The sequence below is a fragment of the Bombina bombina genome, chromosome 5 (assembly GCF_027579735.1).
Source record: "Bombina bombina isolate aBomBom1 chromosome 5, aBomBom1.pri, whole genome shotgun sequence".
Taxonomy (NCBI): Eukaryota; Metazoa; Chordata; class Amphibia; order Anura; family Bombinatoridae; genus Bombina; species Bombina bombina.
In genome coordinates this window covers 71696050-71697733 of record NC_069503.1, presented here as the reverse complement: position 1 = coordinate 71697733, position 1684 = coordinate 71696050, and the positions used below count along the sequence as shown (strand labels likewise).

Below are 1684 nucleotides of genomic sequence, written 5' to 3'. Positions count from 1 at the left end.
TGGATCATCTGAAACTCATAAAAAGATTCACACAGGAGAAAAGCCTTTCACATGTACAGAGTGTGGAAAAAGTTTTACAGAAATGAATATTCTGAAAACTCATGAAATGATTCACACAGGAGTAAAGCCTTTCAAATGTACAGAGTGTGGAAAAAGTTTTACACGAATGGATTGTCTGAAAACTCATGAAAGGAGTCACACAGGGGAAAAGCCTTTCACATGTGCAGAGTGTGGAAAACGTTTTTACAGAAAAGAGTAGTCTGGAAAACTCATGAAAGGATTCATACAGGGGAAAAGCCTTTCACATGTACAGAGTGTGGAAAAAGTTTTAGACGAATGGATTGTCTGAAAATTCATGAAAAGACTCACACAGGAGAAAAGCCTTTCACATGTACAGAGTGTGGAAAAAGTTTTACAAAAAAGAGTAAACTGAATACTCATGAAAGAAGTCACACAGGGGTAAGGCCTTTCACATGTACAGAGTGTGGAAAAAGTTTTACAGAAAAGAGTATTCTGAGAAGTCATGAATGGATTCACACAGGAGAAAAACTTTCAGATGTACAGAGAGTGTGGAAAAGGTTTTACACATATGAGTCCATCTGAAAACTCATGAATGGATTCACACAGGAGAGAAACCTTTCACATGTACAGAGTGTGGAAAAGGATTTACACATATGAGTCATCTGAAAACTCATGAAAGGATTCACACAGGAGAAAAGCCTTTCAGATGTACAGAGTGTGGAAAAAGTTTTGCAGAAAAGAGTAAGCTGAAAAAACATGAAAGGATTCATACAGGAGAAAAGCCTTACGCATGTACAGAGTGTGGAAAAAGTTTTACACAACAGAGTAGTCTGAAAACTCATGAAAGGATTCATGGAAAAAGTTTTACAGAAAAGAGTATTCTGAGAAGTCATGAATGGATTCACACAGGAGAAAAACCTTTCAGATGTACAGAGTGTGGAAAAGGTTTTACACATAAGAGTCATCTGAAAACTCATGAAAGGATTCACACAGGAGAGAAACCTTTCACATGTACAGAGTGTGGAAAAAGTTTTGCAGAAAAGAGTAAACTGAAAAAAACATGAAAGGATTCACACCAGGAGAAAAGCCTTACACATGTACAGAGTGTGGGAAAAGTTTTACACAACAGAGTAGTCTGAAAACTCATGAAAGGATTCACAAGGGAAGAAACCTTTCACATGTTTAGAAAGTGGAAAAAAAAGTTTTTTTTATTGAAATTGGGTATCACAAAACACAGAATATTTACACACAAATAAACTTTATATACACAGTGTACAAACCTTTTTACAATTACCCTGAACCGGACAAACTCTCTAAATGGAAGCATCAAAAAGGATGTTATTGTAAATAATACTTTCTAAATCCCAGTTACAAAATCTCTATATCTTTGTTCCTCTGTATATTTGCACCTCAATGTCTCTCATATAAATGTGATATAATACAAACACCACAAAGGAATATACAGCTCTGTCCTCATACTGACCAGTTTACACAACCATTCACCACCAAAGCACCCACAGTGTTGTTTATTAATTTGCCAGTGTTAGGAGTTGTACATTTGATTTACATAGGGGAGAAAATAATTATATTTACAGAATAAAGAGTCTTTATATGAATAGAGTGTTAGAGAATTATATAAACATGAGCATCAGACTCAAATGAT

General features: G+C 35.2%; 1 protein-coding gene across 1 annotated transcript; it reads left to right on the top strand.

Annotated features, from left to right (window-relative positions):
• The first annotated feature begins 674 nt into the window (after nucleotides 1-674).
• On the top strand, nucleotides 675-1089 carry LOC128659892 (oocyte zinc finger protein XlCOF6-like). The gene has a single exon (XM_053713479.1). The coding sequence runs from the start codon at nucleotides 675-677 to the stop codon at nucleotides 1083-1085; it is 411 nt and encodes a 136-aa protein (XP_053569454.1). The 3' UTR covers nucleotides 1086-1089.
• The last annotated feature ends 595 nt before the right edge of the window (nucleotides 1090-1684 follow it).